This window comes from Simochromis diagramma, unplaced genomic scaffold (assembly GCF_900408965.1).
Source record: "Simochromis diagramma unplaced genomic scaffold, fSimDia1.1 OVJJ01000131.1, whole genome shotgun sequence".
NCBI lineage: Eukaryota > Metazoa > Chordata > Actinopteri > Cichliformes > Cichlidae > Simochromis > Simochromis diagramma.
In genome coordinates this window covers 10,981,941-11,001,965 of record NW_024387200.1, presented here as the reverse complement: position 1 = coordinate 11,001,965, position 20,025 = coordinate 10,981,941, and the positions used below count along the sequence as shown (strand labels likewise).

Here is a 20,025-nt window from a genome sequence, read left to right as displayed (position 1 = left end):
CACTTCTCAGTAAAAGAACATGGCAGCATGGCTTAAGTTTGTATACATTTCACCCACACTGGATTTTTTTAAGTTGTTCCTTTGCTAAAGGTTATCATTGGGGCTGGATCAGTTGACTCTGAATCCTCCCTTAGTTAGGTTGCAATAGGCTTGGGCTGCTGGAGGCTTCACATAATGCACTGAGCATTTCTGCTCCTCTCACCTTGTGTTTTTACACCACTCTGCATTTAATTATTATTAATCGCTGGCTGTTTTACAGTGTGCCTTTTGTCCTGTCTTCCTCCCTTTCACCCACAACAAATGGCCCCGCCTCTCCCTGTGCCTGGTTCTTCTGGGGGTTTTTTCTGGTGAAAAGGGAGTTTTTCCTTCCCACTGTTGCCCAGTGCTTGCTCATCGTCTGATTGATGGGGCTTCCTCTGTATTACTGTAGGGTCTTTGTCTTACAATATCAAGTGCCTTCAGCACTTGATATCAACTGAAAATCCAATTTATTGGTTTTAGTTGCAGTTGTTGAGTTGCCATGAACTCCTCTGTATACCATTATTGTATACATTATACCAATTATAACATTATTTTAAAAAAGTGTTGACCAAAATTCCAAATGTGCTCATTTTTTTCATTTATTTTACCCTCACTGTTTTGACTGAATAATATTTATCGTGTAAAATCTTCCATAAGACCTTGTGTTCACTAAAACCTTGTTAATCCAGCAACATACAAAATCTTGAAAAATCAGGCCGTATCATATCTTAAAGTCATTTGATCCAGAATGCTGCAGTGGCAGTACTAGCAGGGACTGGAAAGACAGACCATTATTCTCCACACTAGCTCTTCACTGGCTTCTGGTAAAATCCAGAATCAAATTTTAAATCCTTGTCCTCATATGCATTAAATAGGCAGGTCCGATTGCATCTTAAGGAGCATGCAATATCATATTATCTTGCAGGTAAGGTGCAACACTCTCTCACTACAGGCTGCAGAAAAGTACAAGCCTTACACCACCAGGCTCATCTCCTGTGGAAACAGCTCTGAGTTTGGATTCAGGAGACAGACACCCTCTCTACTTTTAGATCAGTCTAAAAACTTCTGTTTTGTTTCTTTTTGGTAAAGCTTTTGGTTAGGGTTAGGGAGCCATCCATTAGTTTTGCTGGTATCGGCTATATCGGCTACAATCATTCTAGCTTTCATGTGATGTGACTCCTCCTCAGCTCCAACTTATCCTGGTCAGTTGAACATAATCTCTGCCATTGCTGGATTCCACTCTGTTATATCTACTGTGTACTTCAAAAAACTGTTTAGTTCTTTCAGAGGATCTATCCTTACTGAACTGCATATTATTAAATTATGTCTTCTTTATCTCCCAGTTTTCCTGCCCCTCCCCCAACTGTGGCAGATGGCTGCCTCTCCTTGTTAAACGGTAGTTCTTTCTTACCACAGTCACCAAGGATTTGGTCATTTCATTCACAGCATGTCTTTATCCTGTCTTCCTTCTCTCACACCAACCGGTCGCAGCAGATGGCCCCGCCCCTCCCTGAGCCTGGTTCTGTCGGAGGTTTCTTCCTGTTAAAAGGGAGTTTTTCCTTCCCCTTGCTGCTTGCTCATAGGTGGTTTTCTGTATGTAGTATTGTAGACTCTACCTTACAATATAAGGTATATATACAATAATATATACAATATTCTCTCCAATGTAAAGGCTAATATTGTAGGGTCTTTATATTTCAATATAAAGTGCTTCCATCAACTGTTGTGTTACGCTAACTGCATATAAATAAATGCATAATTTCCTATTATTGTCATGCTGTGCAGCTAATTGAGAAAATGATATCAAAACAGGAGCTTTTTTTGCCCCTGTATCCTGGCATGAGTTAATCTAGCCCAGACAGCACAGATTTACACTTCCAAATTTGATCTGCCTCTGACACGACAAATAGACCCATTGAGGGAGTTGAACTGAGAAACATAAAAAAATCTCTAAAGATTAATTATAGTGGACTGATTATTTGAGAGGTGTTCCTTGCATCGACTGTCTGTTTGACACTGATTTGTATTCCAAAGCCAATCAAATAAAGTACCTTTTTAACTACGCAGATGACGGGAGGTAGCGGGCGCGCCTTTTCATCAGATGGGAAGTGTGAGGTGAGATGGATGACAAGGAGATGGGGAGGACGTCTGTCATTCATTCAAAGGAAATCCCAGTGCAGCAACGCGCAGGGGCACTCACAGAGGACAGAGAAATATAGAGTGCTGAGAATCATTATCTGAGGAAGCTAGGAGAGAATGAGCAGATGGAAATAGGAAAGGGATGATCAGAACTGAGAAAAAGAGCTCAGCATTGTGGCTGGAGAGGCAGAGTGAGAAAAGAGAGGGAGGGTGAGAGAGCCTGAGAAAGAATAGAGCATATGAAAGCTTGTTGTATTAATGGCAAAGTAAAAAGCAGTCCGAGAATAAATTACCCGCTCTCCCTCGGGATTACTAATGTAATTATTTGAAAGAGGGTTCTCGTTAGAGTGTGCAGAGGTGTGGAAGACCTGCGGAACAAAACAGAAGACAGAGATGGAGCAGCAAGGGTTTAGCGACTGGAAATTAACTCGCTGCTCAGAGCTCCATAATTGATAGGAGACAAAGATACCTTTGATTGGAACCAAAGGAAAGAACCGGGACAAGAAAAGTTTCCTCGCTGCTCTTTTCTATTTTTTTTTCTTTGTCTACAACAAGAAACGTACAGCAAAGACAAAAGGGAAGAGTACAGGATGGAAATAAGGAAACGTGATCCACTGGTCACAGATAAGACTTTATTCAATCTGTGAAGAAACCAGAATCCTTAGAAAGAAAGGTACTTTACATGTCTCCAGAAGGTGTTGGTTCTTTTTCTCTTATTGTACAGTTTAAAAAAAGTCTCCAGCAATAATGGCAAAAATACAACACTATATGAACACTTTAATTCCAAAATGCTATACATCCATTCATCCAAACACCTACGCATCCAGTACTGTTTGAATAAGAAAAATCCAGCATGTAGAAATGTCAACAAGTTATCCTGCTTTCAAGTCTCAGCTGTCAGTCATTCTGCCCATGCTGGCTTTCCTTGTTTCAAAAGGTAAATATCTCATTTTGGAACAAAACTCTTCATATGCAGATTGTCTGAGTAGCAGAAGTCATTAACTTGTTTAAGCATGCCTCAGAAAATAAATCAAGAAATAGTACAGCACTTTTTTCCCTTCTTGGATAAAACAGGAAACATAACACAGCTACTGAAGCAGAAGAGCATCAAAGTGAGAGACATCTAAATGAGGACTGGAGCTGGAGAGTCAGACCAAACAGACAGCTTTGCATGAAGCTTCCAGATGAAAGTTCCTCCCATCTCTTAGTTTTTAATAGTTTGTCTTTGTTCCTTTCTCGGAACGTTTCTTTTCATAGATGCTAATTAAGTTTGCGTTTTAAATGATGAGGCTGCTTCTTATAAAGTCTTGACGACTTTCACACAGGCAAAATGACCTAAACTGCATTTGTACAGAACTTCCTCTGTCTACATTCAAACTGTAATTACGTGCTGCGATTTACAGTATCCCTCATTTCAGGCTGAAAATCCTCCTCTTGAGATGTTCACAGTCCTGTACTGTCTGGACATTTTGACAAACAACAGTCTCATGTTCTTATCCAACACAGCCAATTAGTGAAGTAGGAGTAGTTAATTATTTAGCGACAGGTAGAGAGAGACTCAAATATTCCTTCTTGTTCAGCTGTATAGGTTAAAGTGATTCAAAGCAGTGTAAGTACAGTTTTTGTTCAGAGGGTGAGCTCAAAGCAGCACACTATGAAATTTTCTAGCATTTAGTGGAAAAAAGACATTATTTATGTTGGCCACAAAAACCAGCTGTTTAAACATTTTCTCTATACTGGGATGATGGACTGCCACTTCTCTATTCAATGAAATGTAAATCCAAGTTGGCATCTGCCTTGGGTAAATTATTTTTTACAAGGAAAACAAACCAAAAAAAAAGCAATTTATCATCAACTACACTGGATTTTACTGGTTCTTCTGGTTTTAAATGAACTTTCTTATTAAAAAGTACCCATGTTCCGAACCAAAAAGCTGGGCCCCGGTTAAATGACGACAGGTCCAGCTAGGTCCAGATAAAACAAGTTTTTACAATGTCAAAAAATATGTCAACCAATATATGACATATTTAGTCAAGATGCAAGAGCAAATGATGATGGAAGAGCAGTATTAACTAAAGATTAAGAATCTATGAAAGTGGTATAATCAGTGTGATAGACAGCATGAAATGGCAAAAGGACGTAGGTTTGTCAATTATTTAAAGTTCCTTATTGCCCTGCTGAGATGAATGGAAATGAAAAATAAAAAATTACAATTAAAACGTGGATTTTAGAGAAGGTGCTAAAACTGTGCCATGTTTGTGTTCTAACATGTAAACGGCCCTCCTACTGTTTTCCGCATTAATGCGTTCCTTGGTGAGCGGTTCTGACCCCTTTTCCTGTCTTGCCAATTTGGAAGCATTAAGACGTCAGCTGCTGCAACGAACGCTGATGCGTCGAAAGAAGCGAGAGTATAGCGTGAGTAAACTGCAGCCCCGGGGAACATTCATACATAATGTCGGAGATCAAAGTGTGACGTGTTCTTGTTATGCTACGCACATTCAGACTCTTACTGGGATCAGCCACATTCAGAAATAAAGCAGCGAAAGAAAATTACTGTTTTTTGTAACACAAACTGCTTAGAGACATAAAAGAGTTAATACTCACTGAATGGGGCTGAGTAGCTTCACAAAGAAGAAAATACTATAATAAGCGTTACATTACATTACTAAACAAACCAAATAAAATGTAACAACCACAAATTTCTTGACACATTTTTTTTGAAAAGCATAGCAACACTTGGTAATCTTCAAGAAGAAAAATTCAAGTTTTTTTCTTTACATTGACAAAGAACATTTACATTGATCAGTTAGTTACAGCTTTGCTTCTCTTGAAAAGTTGAAGATCCATATCTTCCATAATTAACATAACATGAGGGAGCATCCTTGATACAACCACTACTCCTCCCAGGTCTGGTGACATGACTGTTCAGATTAGCTTATAGCACCTTTACGTTGCATGTTACCTGGTCTCCTTTGCAAGTCCGTGAGCCAGACGTTCCAGCCAAGGGCTAAAAAGCAACCGAGTCATTCATAGCATGAAGCATGGAGAGGAGGGAAAAGGAGGAGGAGCGACATGGGAACTACGTGGAAGCAGGAATGGGACTCTGCCTTTAGTGGTTAAGAGGCTTACTGAGAGTTTCAAATGAGGCAAAAGGGAATCACGTCAGACATCTAGACCTCTTGTGCCCCCATACACTCACTTTGATTTCTCAAGCACAGACATGCTGGTGAAAAGAAAGAAAAAAAGCACACTCCAGCATGCTCCAGGCCTGAGGATGGGATCAAACAAGGAAGATAAGGGCAGTAGTAAAAGTTCTTAGTGGGAGGAAATTTGTAAAAAGATGGAAACTGATGTTCAAAAGTATGAAAAGCTTGGTGAAAATCCCCCAAACAAATGTCCCGTTAGTGCTGTGTAGCCGTGGTTCAGCTAAAACTGTCCCTTAGACGAGGCATTGGTCTTTTGCATTTCTGAGAGCAGCATCAGATTGTCAGTGCAGTAAAAGAGGATTTGAAGAATCGTCAGTTCGTTTGCATTTTACTGTCCTTCCATTAACCCTTGTCTCTTCTCTTTTAAAGTCCATGCTGAGATGAAGAAATGATGGCATATGACAGAACACAACAGTGTGAGGGAGCGTCCTCCTTCCCTCACTCGGTCAGCTTCACGATCAGATTCTCCGGACGTGTGCTGCACATGATAAACACACATCTGTGCAATATTTACAGGATTTGGTCCTTTCTGCCTGCTGCCTCACCTACCTCTCTTCATTTCTTTCTCCTTACTGATGGTAGGGGTTTGCAGATGAGATTCCTGTAGTCACGTAGTCCTGGGATTGGGCAGGTCAAAGACAATGGGCGGGTTCATGGGAAGGAAGTTCACGGTGCAGGCTGAGGCATTGATGAAAGTCGTTGTGCCATCTGTCATCATGCCATAACCTGAGGAGTTTTAAAAATGTCAGTGTCAATTTGATTTCTATAGGGCATTGGAAAGGTTGACCAAAATGCTTTACAAGTTAGTTAACAAAAAAAAGAAAATAAATATAAATAAAATAAGACATTCAAAACAAATAGAGGTTACAGTTTATTCCAGAGTCTAAGACCCTGATCCCCTCTTTGGATCGGGCCCTTAGACTCTGGAAGCTGTAGTAAGAGGATCTGCCTATATGATCTCAGTACTATTTTTGGGTTATAAAACTCCCTGAAAAGCCTTCAGTTAATCCAAAATGCTGCAGCAAGAGTCCTGACAGGGACTAGAAAGAGAGAGCAGATTTCTCCTGTTTTGGCTTCCTGTTAAATCCAGAATTCAAAATCCTGCTCCTCACATACAAGGTCTTAAATAATCAGGTCCCATCTTATCTTAATGACCTTGTAGTACCATATCACCCTATTAGAGCACTTCGCTCTCGCTCTGCAGGCCTACTTGTTGTTCCTAGAGTATTTAAAAGTAGAATGGGAGGCAGAGCCTTCAGTTTTCAGACCCCTCTTCTGTGGAACCAGCTTCCAGTTTGGATTCAGGAGACAGACACTATCTCTACTTTTAAGATTAGGCTTCAGCTGGTTTAAATTTGCTAAAACTGGAGTGATCAGAATCAGAATCAGAATCAGAATCAGAAAGGGGTTTATTGCCAAATGTTGAGCAGGTTTACAACATTAGGAAATTGCTGCGGTGCTTCAGTGCAAACATAGTGTCATAAATAGCACTTAAATAGACATGAAAAAAATAAAAGTAGGAATAAGAATTAAAAGATGTGGTTATATCTTCTAATACCTGTTGCCAAGCAAGCAATGGAGAGTGTTAAAGACTAAGCTAGAGAGAACAGCAATAGTCAAAACTACTAATGAAAAAGTTGGCAGATGTTTACAACTGTAGTCACTAAAAACTAAGATTTCTAACAGTATGGGAGTAATGATAAGCAAGGGGACCAAGGGTTCCACCAAGGGTGTCAGTTAACTTATCCAAAGAGTAGTTACAGCTTCCAAATCCAATAGTTTCTGTCTTGCTTTCATTTAGGGTTAGAAAATTGTGTTAACCAGTCTTTCATGTAGACAGTTAAACCAAGGGAGCAGAGGGACAGAGACAGTTTCATACAGATGTAAGTTTGGATGTCATCAGCATAACAGTGAATATTATATTAACAGGGATCAAAATGGACCCCAAAGCGGGACCCAAATGGACCTCTGTGTGCACCACACAACTCAGAACTTCCAAATCCTTCAGCTGTCCTGATTATTTATATGTAACTTTGGTTTTAGTTGTTCATTTGGTTATTAATCAGACCTCCACGTTTAGGCTTTATGACACTGATTAAACTTGTCTACATTTTTCATTCTCTATAACAGGAAAACAAAACCGTGGGGAAAAAAAGGACAAAAAGAAGAATTTAAATCAGTGACTCAACAGTTACTGGTATAAATATATGCTCCTTTCACTTTTTGTAAAACACAAAAAAGGGACGATGCTAACTATTTTATAAAAAACAACAACAATGCAGACATTTGGGGTGGAGCAGTTTGATTCCCCAAATGGAAGAGACTTGGAAGCGTTGTAAATATGCTCCAGGGAAACAAAAGTCTGAGAGTGTACCACAGGAAGAATCGTAACTGCGTGGTTCAAGGGACAAATAAGAGATACTGCAGATCTGAACTGAAGAAACAGCTGCAAAACTGGAAGCTAGAAAGGCTCATGTGTTCTGAAATCCTGAGATTCTAGTTTGTGAAAATATATGCAGAGTGTGACACTAACACCACTACACGTCTGCTTCAAAAGTGCACGCCTTCCAAATGGCAGACATTAAAGTGTTACAGTTTTTCAAGCATAAGTTAACTGCCATCTCTTAAAAAGCACTACATTTTAACGTTGTGCCGTGAACGTGTCATTTTCACCATCTCTTGGAACATTGCTTTGCATTTCTGTGCTGCTCCTTTCACATTTGGAATACATGAATACAAAACACGCTGAGGATCATTTCTGCCTCTCTGTGAGGCCTCACATTAATGAAGAGCACTGCTTTCAACCCATTTCTCCTCTTATAAAATCTGATCTAGTTTCTAATCTGGTTCTCTCTGATGTGGGACTCGTGCTCCAGGGGTTCAGTGCTGACCTGATAACCCTAAATAAAAAGCCACCCTCAACGCTGGGAGTGGGCCTCTTTGGCCCTGCTGGCCTGTATGAAATGCTGATAGGGATGTGGCCGCTCAGCCATTCTATGTTTTTTAAAACAAAAGTGTTTTGTGTTAGTTTAATCATTTAATTAGCATTTTAAGGTTGATGGATTTTCACAGATTTGCACTACCTTTATATGTTAACATGTGATTAGTTGAAATAAAACCCTATGGAACCACTGATACAACAGTTGCACGGCAACATTAGATGCTTAATAAAAAAAGCCTTGTACTAATTAGCGTACTTCTTTTCCCCTAAACAGAAATTCCTCACATTATATGTGAGTTTGCATGTGTCAGAATTCTGATTTGAGTCACCTCATTTCAGTTTTCTCGATTTAGCACCAAATCACATCAACAGGCACCTCGAAGCACTTTATATCGCAGCTACAGACCTAAACATCAGTTTTCTTTCTGCTGTGGTTCAGGCTGAATCAACCTTTGTCCAACTTGTAAATGTAATTCATAAATTTACCTTTAAAATTCTGTTTTCAAGTCTAATAATTCAAAGTAAAATTATCAGTGGAAATATATTTAAACATATTTGTGCATAAAATTAAATTCTAAATTGTTGATGTTTGGTTTTCTCTCTATTCTACAATGATAGCAGAGTAATGTTGCAGCCACACAGGTTACGTGATGCAACAAAAAAACTTGTTTAAGCTGTTTCTTAAAGGCTGCTTACTAAAAAAACTTTTTTTTTATTAGTTAGCTACCGGGAGCCTACTGAGGGGCAGAACTAAGTGCTTGTAAGCTGTTTGGTCTGTAATTTGTGAACAGCCTGCGCTGGTCTAAAGAATATAACATTCAGATTCCTCTCAGATCTGATTTTTCGTTCAAATTGATTCATTTTCCATCCATTCGCTTCCGCTTATCCTTTTCAGGGTCGTGGGGGGTGCCGGAGCCTATCCCAGCTGTCACAGGGCGAGAGGCGGGGTCCTCCCTGGACAGGTCGCCAGTCTGTCGCAGGGCCAACACAGAGACGGGCAACCATTCACACTCACATTCACTCACAGATTCACACCTATGGGCAATTTGGATTAATCAATTAACCTATCCCCACAAACTTGTGGGTGATTCATTTTATATTTTATATTACCTTTAAATTATTAAATACACATAATTTAAATATCAACGTCCATTTAATTGTAGCGTTCATTACTGCATTAAACATAAAGTATTCGACAGCAGTGTAATTAGTCGTACCTTCATGAATGTGGCCGAAAACATGTAATTTGGGCTGAACTCTCCTCTGGACTGTGTTGAGCAGCTCCATGCACCCAACACGCTGCATCTTCTTGGGAACCCAGTCCAGGAAACCTGCACACAGAGACGTGAATCAGATACGCTGCCATGCTCACAAAGCTTATGAAGGTTTGTGGAAAAAAATCTGCAAAGTAATGCAGTTTTTTTTTTTATTTGGTCAGTTAGTTTCAGTTAGTTTCATAAGAAAATGATGCCCATTTCCATCCACTACCTTTATGCAAGAGCTGGGGTGTCAGCTGTTCTACAGTGGGGTGTATTTAAACCCCTCCAACAGAAGAGGAGACACTGAGGTGATACAAGTTGAAAAATGAGAAAGATTAATCTTTCTGGTTAACCAGCTGAGCCAGGAGTCAGGTAACTTTTCTAACAACAACGTCTCTGAACATTTAAAAATCACACCAATTGGTTTTTGTTCTGGAGGTTAATCCGACATGATGACGGTACTGTGTGAGCACTGAACAACATGGGAATGCCTTCACAGCGGGGCTGATTCTGACAGCTTTTTTCATTCAGTGCAGTTGTAGACATGCAATAAAAATCTTTGTTTTATTGCAGTTTTTTTATTTGCGTAATTAACTAATTGCAATCAAAAAGAAAAAAAATGGAAGGAAATCACTATACACATATGTGTGCAGTCAAACTACCAGAAAGATACTGGAAATTGTATTTTCTGGTTTAATTATGTAGTTCAATACTCCCTAACATCGGAAACTCATTCAGTACTTGTATCCTTACCCTCCCACAGCAATGATCCTTGCTGGATCATTTCACTAATTCATTTAATGTGAGCTTGGTGATGCTGAGTTAACTGTTTTATATTTTCAAAAAAATGTATCTTTATTTCAAGACATAAATGTTATGAATGCCATAGTATGAAATTTGATGCATACACACTTGAGAAAGAAGCTCTTCTTTTCAAGCTGCTTGTCTAATGGCAAACAACATTATACAGCACTGAAAAAAGACTCTTAAAAAGCAGCCACAGAAAATAAAGATCAATCAAAGCCGCACACAGATGCATACTTCACAGTATGTGTGACAAGGATAAAGCACGGAGTGTATATGATTTAGTGTCTCCTCCGCGACGACGGATGCTGCTGATGCTGAGTCAATAAAAGCATCAAGTCAGAGGAATAAAATGACTGAGGACTGCGCGCCTCCATCTTCCCTGCTGTCTGTCGCTCTGCTCAGACAAGAGGACGAACAAAACAAAAAAGGCAACAACGACGAAGGCTAAAGGCTACAGCATCCTCAGTGCAGGAAAATAAAAGTTCTATTAAATATAACTAATGGTTATTGTGATCAGTGAATTCAGATTTTAAGTGTAAAATCATATAAAATGCTACCAAATTTCAATTTTTTACCTGCCTTAATGTAAATATGTTTTATTCAGTATGACATGAAAGAGTCTACTAACTCATCAGGGAACAAGGTTCAACGTGAGCAACTTCTCATTAGTTCTTTGAAAACATCTTCAAGCTAAAGGCTCATGCAGTATAGCAGATATATAGTACAGTTGTTCTGCTGTGTGTGTGTGTGTGTGTGTGTGTGTGTGTGTGTGTGTGTGTGTTCATAGCTCCGTCACTTCCCACTGTGTGTAGCAGAAATCTATAGACACACATGGAGCAATCGTGCAGTGACAACAACGTCATAGAAATCTGTATAAATAGTGTAAAGTATAAATTAAGTTTCCCAACAAGTGTAGGAGGAAACAGAAAGCAGTTCAAATAGACTAGCTTGAACAGGTTGTACCCAGCAGTTCCCCGTATCTGCAGAGACTGCAGTCTCTCTCTGTTCAGGACTTCTTGATTTTACATACGAACATGTTTCTCTCCTGCTTACCAACACGCTCACTGTTGCAGTGCGTCTCCCTGCATGCAGCAGAGAGAGCGGCGAGGCTGAGGATGAATCAGGGAGACATTTGTATAGTAATATATTAAATGAAACAAAGGTACACAGTTTTAACGAAGCCACTTAAAGCCACACAGGGACTATTTTCATGGAAAAAAACAGCAAAAAACAAAAACGAAACAAACAGACAAAAAACTAAATTTCCACAGACACAACTTTTTGGGGGATTTTATCCGTGCCTGCAGTGAGATTTGAATTATCAAGTTGAAACAGCACACACAGCTTTCAGGGTGTAGTCGGGGTGCTAGCTCAGGAGGTAAACCGGGTCATCTACTGATGGGAAGGTTAGCGGTGTCCTTGGGGAGGATATTAACCCTGAGCTGCTCTCCGATGCATCCATCGGAGTGTGAATGTGTGTGAATGTGGCATGTTGTAAAAAGAGCTTTGAGTGCTCTGGGAGAGCAGAAAAGCGCTATAAAAGAATCAGTGCATATGTTCCAAACATACGACAGTAATCTTTAAGTATGTGTTATTGTAGGGTCGACCTTACAATATAAAGCACCTTGAGGCGACTGTTGCTGTGATTTGGTGCTGAATAAATAAAATTGAATTGATATTTTTAAGAATCTAAGGGTCTGAAGTCGTTGCGGGTAACACTTTTTTTGGGTAAAAGCTTCAGGCAAACAAATTGAAATGTCCTGGTTTTTCTTATTGATTAAGCTCCAGCTGGAAATGATGTTTTGGGGCTTCAGGCCACTCAATGCTATAAGTTTAATTGTATAATGGGAGGACTTTTCCCACAATGAAAGCCCCGATACTACATCAGAGGTGCTGCTGATCTGTTTGCTTTTAAAACAAAGAGAAAGAAAGACAGCCTTTATACATTTTTATATTCCCCAGCAACCTGCTCACAGCAGAATTAATGGACCCGCTTGTGCTCAGCAGAGGAATAACGACATCTGTGTACTAAGCTGGCAGTGAATCAGTCATGGTTGTAAAGTGATACAGACCAACTTCTTTACCCTCTAAATCTCTCCACCTGTAAAACACACACACACACACACACGTTTAGGATGGGTTTAGGCATAAAATGCCTTAAAAGTGTAAGTATATTTTTACAAGCCTTGGGAGATGGTGGAAGTAAAGTGAGAAGTTACGAGGGCTTTTTGTGTCTCGGGGTATTTCACTCTAATGTGCTCCTTGTTTCGAAGCAGCTGCTGCTTTGGGCATTGAGCCTGTTTTCCTCTTTTTGTCTCACTTTCTCCCTTGTTCTCTCTGCTGTTAACTTCTTCCTCACAGCCAGATGAAGGGGCCATATTTTTCCTCTCTAGCCGCCGATCTGCAGCTTTATCGCGCCTCATAAAAGACGTTCGCTTTTGCCGCAGTGCGAAATTATGTCTTGCTCCTGCTCCTTTTTGCTTCACCTTCTCATCTGTCGTGTTTTACTTCGTCTTATTAAAAACAATTTGAAAATACTGTAGCGTCCGCGTTTGTGTTCCTTTCCCTTTTTCCATACTACTTTTTTTTCATGTCATTCCCTCCAAGTCTTGCTCCGAGTGTGTGTGTGTGTGTGTGTGTGTGTGTGTGTGTGTGTGTGTGTGTGTGTGTGTGTGTGTGTGATGCATTAGTAGCCTGCTGTAGCTGCTCCATATGCCTGTGGCTTATGAGCAGATAGCTGGAGACACTTGGCTAAGCTGAATGGAAAATAAATGGCCATGTTCGCAGCCGAGACGCAGACAAGGAAATCAATCACACACACTCATCTGAACACCACAGCTGCAGCAGGAGATGAGGTGTGAAAGTGTGTGTGCAGGAGAGAAAGGAGTGTGTGTTTAGCCATATTTGTGATGCTTGCACAGGATGTCAGTCAGCTTGTGAGCTAGCATCTGTGTTTATTCAGACTGCTGCAACACTGGTGTGTAAGAGGATGAAAACAAGTGTGTATGAGCTGAAAAGTGATTACTAAGAAGGCTAATGATCTCCTGTACAGGTAAAGTGTGCTCTCAGGCAGCGCAAGATGAGCTGACTGATCTGTGTGAGTCATCGCTGTGATTACGTTCACCTTTTATGCATCCACTCAATCCAACAATGATTCATCGGGGCCCTTTCCACTGCTCTCTTTCATTTGAAAGGTAAATGAACCATTGACAGAGCATGCTCAAGCTGTGCGTGTGTGCACGTCTACAAAAGCTGTGGATAAATGTCTGCATATACAGACTGTATGGTTTTCTGTAGTGTATCTACAAGGACTACCGCGGTCAAATTTCATGCGTCGAGCATGTGACACGCTTTCTCGCTGCTCACAGAAAAGCTCAAAGCTGCTCGTTTATGAAAAAAAGAAAAAAGCACAGTTAGCTTTCTTAATCTTAATACCCGACTTGTTCCACATTTCAGCTTCAAATACACTGTATGAGTTTGATTTGTCAGAGGCACACAGGCCTTCCTGTAATGTCATAGTCACATTATGGAAAACAGTGGCTGCAGACTGCAGCACGCCCAAAATAACTGTGACGGTGTGCAATGATGTCTGCTTCAACTGCTCTGTGAACACTTACAGGCAGCTGAGGTCTGACACAAGAGCACTGAGACTGAGTCCATTTCAGTTCCTCAATGCAAAAACCCCCAAACAACAAAGGGCACTGCTGTGTTTTTATTCTGATGGAGCTGAACGAGAGGCTCATAAATAGACTCGTCAGTAAATGCAGCCTGATTTGTCAAAATGTCATCAGAAGCTGAAGTTTTGTTTGCTGCTTTTTGATACATACAGCTTCACAGCATCCACGTGTGTGTCGCCAATTTTTTTTTTTTCAGAAATATCAGCTTCAGGACACAGAGTTGGGCTCGGACAGTAACTCATAATTGTAGTGTAGTTCAGAAGCCCTGAACTTTGTTTATTATTTTCTATTATTGGTTTATTTTTCTTCTTTTTTTTGCTTAAATTTAAATTTTAGTTACTGTGCCAATATTCTGTGTATAGATTTATTGTGACCTCTAATATCTTTTGAAATTACTGAGTAATAGCTAATATAGTAAATACTTTTTTATCAATAATAATAGAAGGTTTGTAAGTGTGAGTGATCTGAGCTGACCAGAATAATCGGAGAAAGCGGGCAGAAACCTGCCGCTCCACATCTACAAATCTATAACCAATGCAGCACAAACACATGCGCAAAATAGATCTGTGGAGGCTGAAAGTATGTAGCTTAGTCAGTCAGTTTACCTGGCCTTCTTTCAGTCTGAGACGATCGTATCAACATCAAGTAAAAAGCACAGATAGATAGATGCTTATGGCTCCGCCCCTGTAAACAAAACATGTTGCTCCATGAAACGGCCCCTCCCATATGGAAAAGATATATATAAATCTTATAAAGTTTGTATCTGTCTTGTGTGAAACTTGTATGAAAAGCATACAAGAGTGAAAACAGATATAAGATCCCTTGAAAAATTATATAATGAAACTTGTATGTTTTGGATACTTACTGGAACAATATATGAAAGTAATGAGAAAGTGGCCACTTTCATGAGTTAAGTCATAGAAGCCTTCTATGATTCACTATATGAAGCAAGCCAAATCTGATGCAAGTTTTTTCTATTTCTTTTCCATATGGGCTGGCTTACAAAGGGTGTGGCCTCTGAACTGACATGATGACATAGTCTAGTCTTGTTCTCCACGATTTCAGTCATCAGTTGTGTTTTCCACCTAAATTTCAAATTTTTGTATGTTTTTCTGGTTCCATGCTATCTCTCTCTGCCTGCTCCTCATGTTTTCTTGGCCTGCCTAATTTATGAAATTTCACACAGCAAAGCTCAGTTTTTCTCCTTCCAACAAGCCGAGATTATGCCGTGTTTGGTTCCTCCTCTCTGTTGAACTGAAAGTTAACAATAAATGGAAAAATAAATAAAAGATTAGGTGAGTTTTTGCGCTGGTCTCTCCACGCACAGATGTGACGCATTCTGTTCCAAACACATGTGGTGTATTTATCGAACCATCTGTGTGTGCTTTGTCTCAGTGTTCTGAGTGCACCTCTCTCCTCGTTGCATATGTATTTAAGGGAGGGCTGCTCAAATGAAGTAGACAGGTTAACTTCGGCTAATTAAAATATGTTTTCTGCTGGATTTACTCTAGTGTCCATGTCTATTTACACAAGCCAGATCGACTGCAATGAGGAATTAAACATGTACTGTATTAAATTGAACCTTTAATTTACACAAGCAACAAAAGAAAAAAGTAACAGTTAAGCTACAAGATAACTGAATGTAAACAAGTGTGGATTTGAACCTTTGACTTGTAGTCACTGAAGATGAATTTGATCTGTACGGCAGACATAAAACAGACATAAACACTCACACCTTGTCTTTATGTCTTGAATATAAACTTCCTATAGACATTCACGTAGCTCACTCCTACTGCCCGTGCTGCACTGCTGCAACATGAACAAGTATCCTAACAGGTTTTAGGAATATATTCAGTTGACTGACGAGACAAAAAGTACAACAAACCCAAAATAAGGTGGTGATGATGGTGGTCTGGGGCTGCATCGACGACTTGCTGTAATTGGTGGAACTCTGAATTGTGCTTGCATAACTTCTACCAGGGAAATTCAGACGGAGAATGCCAGGCCATCAGTCCTTAAACTGATGCTCAAGGGCACTTGGGCTATGCAGCAGCTTTTCACAGTCATCATTTAATAACTTCATATTGTACCTGTGTTATCCTTATAGATGTAAAATATCTATAAGATGTAAAAATGTATTTGATGATCTGAAACATGTAAATTTGACAAAAAAAAAAATGATTCCACTACCAAATAATTGCATCTAAAAAGGTATGTCAGTAACAGTGTTTCAAATTGAATATCTATGCACATGTGTGTGTGTGTGTGTGTCAGTTGTAATATGTGTCTCACCCAGTGGAGGGCAGTGTGTGACCAGAATGTCTGTGTTGTCTGGGATCTGGTTCCACTTATCCAGCAGAGCTTGACCTCGCGGCAGGTTGAAGCCCCAGCCGTAGTACCAGGGTTGCCTGCATACAGACACAAGAGAAAACAGAGACATCATGCTTTGTCTTACAGCATCCAACAGGTGTCGCAAACCTTCTAGTTCTCCAGTTTTACATTAACAACACTGAACACTGGAGTTGAGCATTGCACTAAACACAGGACCTTTCTTTTTATTACCGGGTGTAAATCAGAACTCGGTCAGTCTAAATTCTACATGATAAAATCGATGAGTTCGATCCCTGGCTGCTCCAGTCTACATGCCGAATATCCTTGGGGAAGATATCCATCGGAGTATGAGTGTGTGTGAATGGTAGCATAGCAAAAAGTGCATGCTTGACTGAGGTTGTGTAAAGTGCTTTGAGTGCTCAAAAGGACTAGAAAAGCGCTAAGAACAAGTCCATTTACCATTACCCTGACCTCAATAATCTGCTGGCTGATCGTTTGTTGTAGAATTCATTCTCACAGTTTAATTTAAAGGACCCAGAAAATAAAGCGGAGCTGCTGTCCAGTACTGGACACAGCACTGCATTTCCTTTGTTTCACCTGTCTGTATGACCGCTGTATTTTATTTATGTGTCTTTTGTATCTGCCACTCCTCAGTGCATGCAAATCACACATGAAGAACTAATCATGGTGAAACACCCTGAGTTATTTGAGCAGAGCTCATTTCTATCATTTAATATCTGCTTTATAGTCAGAGATGAACACTAATAAAGAGGAAAACACATCAAAGCAAGATTTTAAAAAATGCAAAAGAAAACACATTTTTAGTAACATGACCAAACTGTTTCTGCATCGTGGATAAAGAGCATGTTGAACAACTAAGTGCTACAAAATGAGAGGGAGTTATATTGCAAAACAACATATCCAGTAAACTTGTGAAATCTGTTGTGTTGAAGCTTCTTCATGATGACGGTCTACGTGGAGTTTTTCTGATCTATGTAACTTTTGGCACTGGTAGCACATTTGTGGCCGGACCTCTGGAAGCTGTCTGCAACTTTAAGAATATCTCACAAAAATGTATGGAGATCATCAAAGTTGACACACGATGCTGACCCATTATTCCTTAACAATGTTTAATGATGCTCTGATATGTGTAACCTTGTAATTGCGATGCCCGACCATGCTTGCTTTCAGTCGCTAAACATGCAGTTTGACCTTCGGGACATGAAAGCAGTAATAGGATGTAGAGCAAAGGGATAAATCAAATGGTTTTGAGGGAGATGGGTGAGTAGAAAGATATATTAAACATCTCCTTGCGCACAATCAAGCCTGGAATGCACCAGGATGAGAAGACAAGGGAAAAAAGAAGAGGAAAGCCTTGATGGCTGGGGCTCGTGTCCCTTTACTTTGATAGCGGACGCCTTGGCCGTGAGTGATGCAGAAGAAATTAACATGTCACTTACAATCTGTACTCCGATCCATCTTCCTCGACAACACGCTGCACGCTTGTGTACATGTGTGCAACCGCAGGCGACAACGTCCTCGGCTGCTGCCATGCAACCAACTTTTTATAAATTGCTGAGTGCAGTCACTCAAAACACCAACTTTATCGCTGCGGCCACTGCCGACACGTCTGTGCTCAGTGAAACATCAGATGAGGATTTTTCGGAATAATTTCCGGTGTGCCGATGTGTGTGTGGGCGGGTGTCTTACATGGTTAGGAACTTCAAAGACAGAAAGACAGGACTGAAGATAGGAAGAAATATCTGTCACAATGAATGTTTTCCACCTTTCCCTCTAATTAATAAAGCTAAAAATGGCAGCTTGGAGGTCAACAATGCGGGGACGGCTGGTCAAGCAGATGCGACAGTGCATCATGGAAAATCACCTCCTGTTTCAGCTTGAGTGCATGCGATTAAAATTCCATTACTTCTTGAAGATCAGAGACTAAACATTTCTGACGAATGATCCAACACTGCCCATGAACACAAGCTCAATAATTTACATGGTGAATATTAAAACACTTGGACTGGCCTTAGCATATTAATGGAGCCTGTGGAATTTAATATTCATGTTGATCTTAACATAGATGTCTCAATTAAAACAGATGAGCTCAGCTATACGATTGATGCTGCGGATTCTCTCTGTGAGGGATAAAGAGCGAGTAAAGGAGAAGGCGAAAGAAACCCTTGTGTTAATGACCAGCACGTGCTGATTCAGCTTAACAGCGATAGATAAGCAAAGAGAAAAATTCATGAAGACACTGATAACAAGTGGTGAGATGCTTGGATTGACACATAAACGCTCAAACCAACCATTTTGCTTGTTTTATTAAAATAAAGTACATTTTATGGTGTTTGCAAACTGTAGAGAGTCTGTAGTGGGTGTAGAGTGATGAGAGCCACGAGAGGTGGAGGTATGCACTGGAGTGTCAGTGGAAGCCAGACAGAGTAAATGTGTGTGGATGAGAAGCAAACAGATGGAACGAGTTTCAGGACCCGTGTCAACCATCCACCTGCTCCCTTGATTCAAAGGCAAAGAATGAGATGGCGTTATTGCTCAGAAGGTTGTGTTTTATTTCATTGTTACACCTACATCTGTTGTTTCTGTCTCTGTGATGGAGTGAAAGCTTAAGTTTAGATGCATCATTAGTTTTTCTTCCATTTTGCCACCATAGTTAAGGAGAAACACTGTTTGAGCATCACATTTTAATGCACTGGGCACAGATTTTAGTGCAGGGTATCATGTGAGACCATAGCCAAGTGTGCCCTACTAGTGTTGTTGCACTAGGGCACCAACGCTGTGCCTCACTGCTGAATGCAGCATCTTCCAAAAGGTGCACATTTTTACTTTAAAAGTCTACATTCTCCATTTCTGATTTGCAGGACACTCGTCAAAATTTCACTGGTGCTAAGTGGCTAGTTGGTCAGTGTTTGCAGAAAAAATGCTTCATCCAAATAAATAAGGGCAACTCTAGAATTCTGTTAGCATGGAGACTTTTGTTGCAGCACAGTATAGTGCACTAAGCAACAGTGAAATGCATGGGGGTTAAATGGTGTTGTTAGCATTTTAGCAATTGATGTCAAGGCAACTGCCTGTGCTGCCAATCAATCGCAACTTATTGGAGAAGATTCACTTTTCCCTCAGTGGTTTCTGCCTGAAACCCAGCAGGTCTTTAGACTTCCGTGACTGCCCTGATGAAGATGAAGGAAAAGTCTCCTCTGGATGAAAGCCATGTGATTATGCCATCAACTGTTGTAACTTGGTGTGGAATTTAGTCAGTTTTCTACTTATTTTTTTTAACTGTAAGGAAAAGAATTAATGCTGAAACTGACACTATGCTTTGCAATATGGTTAGAAAAATATATCATTTCTAGTTTTCTGCATCTTCGGGCATCGTATGACGTTTTAAAGAAAGCAGAAGGAACTGATGATTGATCACTGAGCACCTGTCAGAACTTTTTGAAACATAGTTTGGTGGAATAAAAACTTATAACAAGATTTTCAAAAGGCTGCAAAATTTCCAAAGGAAGAAAAAATCATTATCTCAAATTCGTCATAAAGTCCCTAAAACACTGATGGTCTAGTCTATCATTTTGTCAACGAAGGATTATAGTATCTTTGCTAAAGCACTGGAGCTTGTTTTA

At 40.1% G+C, this 20,025-nt stretch overlaps 1 protein-coding gene across 1 annotated transcript in view; it reads right to left on the bottom strand.

Moving 5' to 3' along the window:
• Positions 1-2,884: 2,884 nt before the first annotated feature.
• Positions 2,885-20,025, bottom strand: part of mpped1 (metallophosphoesterase domain containing 1) — a 98,119-nt gene continuing 80,978 nt past the window's right edge. The window contains exons 5-7 of the mRNA XM_040050629.1: positions 16,343-16,458; positions 9,525-9,638; positions 2,885-6,092 (exon numbers count right to left, since the gene is read on the bottom strand). Of these exons, the coding sequence (XP_039906563.1) occupies positions 5,974-6,092; positions 9,525-9,638; positions 16,343-16,458 (349 nt within the window). The 3' untranslated portion in view covers positions 2,885-5,973. The remainder of the gene's footprint in view (positions 6,093-9,524; positions 9,639-16,342; positions 16,459-20,025) is intronic.